General features: G+C 47.3%; 1 protein-coding gene across 1 annotated transcript; it reads left to right on the forward strand.

The window, feature by feature from the left end:
- LOC119790923 (nuclear factor 7, brain-like) lies at nucleotides 1-1,667 on the forward strand. The gene is made up of 2 exons (XM_038296691.1): nucleotides 1-134; nucleotides 231-1,667. Exon 2 carries the CDS (start codon nucleotides 248-250, stop codon nucleotides 1,622-1,624), a length of 1,377 nt encoding a protein of 458 aa, XP_038152619.1. The 5' UTR covers nucleotides 1-134; nucleotides 231-247; the 3' UTR covers nucleotides 1,625-1,667.
- The last annotated feature ends 275 nt before the right edge of the window (nucleotides 1,668-1,942 follow it).

Here is a 1,942-nt window from a genome sequence, read left to right on the forward strand (position 1 = left end):
GAGAGACTCCCACACAATCAGATTCACCTTCAGACCAAACTAGCAGCTTCCTCTGAGTGAGTCCAGCTGCAGGAGAGAAAAGTGGAAACCTCCAACACTGCTGCTTCAAGCTGCTCACACTCCACACACTGAAGGTGAGTTGGACCAAGAACACCACTCAGAGTCACTTTGAGGGAAGTTAGTAGAGGAGGGAGGGGAGCCATGACTGACTGGACCTTCTGTGTTTTCAGCTTCACTCAGAGACTAAATGGCTTCCAGGTTAGAGGAGGATCTCTGCTGTCCGGTCTGTCAGGACGTCTTTAAGGATCCAGTTCTTCTGTCATGTAGCCACAGCTTCTGTAAGGAGTGTCTGAAGAACTGCTGGAGAGAGAAACCAGTAAAAGAGTGTCCAGTTTGCAAGCGGAGATGTTCTAAGTTTGCACCACCAGATTTGGCTCTGAAGAGCCATTATGAGACCTTAGAGAATAAAGAGCAGAGAGCTTCAGAGGGTCTCTGCAGTCTGCACACCAAGAAACTCAAGCTCTTCTGTCTGGACCATCACCAGCCAGTATGTTTCATCTGCAGAGATTCAGAAAAACACACTGGACACAGCTTTTCTTCCATCGATGAAGCGGCACTGGATATAAGATTAACTCTTTGTGAATCTCTAGAACATTTAAATAAGGAGCTGAAGGTCAGGAAGAAAGTTCAGGAGGAGTTTGATCAGACAGCAGAACACATGAAGGTCCAGGCCCGACACACAGAGAGGCTGATTAAGGAGCAGTTTAAGAAGCTTCATCAGTTTCTAGCAGAGGAAGAGGAGGCCAGGCTGGCTGCACTGAGGGAGGAAGAGGAGCAGAAGAGAGGGATGATGAAGGAGAAGATGGAGGCTCTGAGCAGAGAGATAGCAGCTCTTTCAGACACAGTCAGAGCCACAGAGGAGGAGCTGAGAGCTGAAGACGTCTCATTCCTGCACAACTACAAGGCTGCAGTGGAAAGAGTCCAGCGCTGCCCCCTGCTGGAGGATCCACAGCTGCCCTCAGGAGCTCTGATAGACCAGGCCAAACATCTGGGCAACCTGGCCTTCAAGATCTGGAGCAACATGAAGAACATGGTGTCCTACACTCCTCTCATCCTGGATCCAAACACTGCTGGTCCAGAACTCATCCTGTCTGAAGATCTGACCAACGTGAGCTTAGGAGAGAATCCAAAGTTTCCAGATAATCCAGAAAGGTTTGATGTGTGTTGTTCTGTCCTGAGTTCTGAGAGCTTTAACTCAGGGAACCACAGCTGGGATGTTGATGTTGGAGACAGTGACTGCTGGAGACTTGGTGTGTTAGAAGAGTCTGTTCAGAGGAAGGGAAGGATCCAGCCTGGATTGCTCCTTATGTTCAATGGAGGGGAATACTCAGTGGAGTCTCCAGCTGCTCTCTCCACATTCCTCTCAGTCCAGAAGAAGCTCCAGAGGATCAGAGTGAATCTGGACTGGGACAGAGGAAAGCTGTCCTTCTCTGATCTGGACACTAACACACACATACACACCTTCACTCACACCTTCACTGACAAGATGTTTCCATTCTTCAACACTTTGGGTAAAATAAAAATCTTACCCATGAAGATCTCAGTGAGCAAACAGCAGCTCTGATGTTCTCAGCATGAAGAACACAAAGTCCAAATGAAACCTTATTGATCTGATTGAAACTCAGTGTTTGAAACAGGAAACTGGAGATGATCTGATCTGATCTGACTGATCATCTGGTTGTTTTCTAGCCTGATAAACCAGACTAAATGTGAGATTAAATGTGTAATTTAGTCTGACCCCCGATGAATGAGACATCAGAAGATTGTTGATGAGAGCAACCCGCTGTTTTTCAAACTATGTCTGTGCCTATTGGCCAACGCTCTGACCAATGAGTGCAACTGACTGTGATGTAGGAAGCGTGACAGTGTTGTGATTCTATGT

Source organism: Cyprinodon tularosa, unplaced genomic scaffold (assembly GCF_016077235.1).
Source record: "Cyprinodon tularosa strain WSP-4 unplaced genomic scaffold, ASM1607723v1 ctg375, whole genome shotgun sequence".
NCBI lineage: Eukaryota > Metazoa > Chordata > Actinopteri > Cyprinodontiformes > Cyprinodontidae > Cyprinodon > Cyprinodon tularosa.

Excerpts from the sequence above, each read along its gene's own strand:
- LOC119790923 (XM_038296691.1), top strand. The coding sequence starts at position 248 with ATGGCTTCCAGGTTAGAGGAGGATCTCTGCTGTCCGGTCTGTCAGGAC.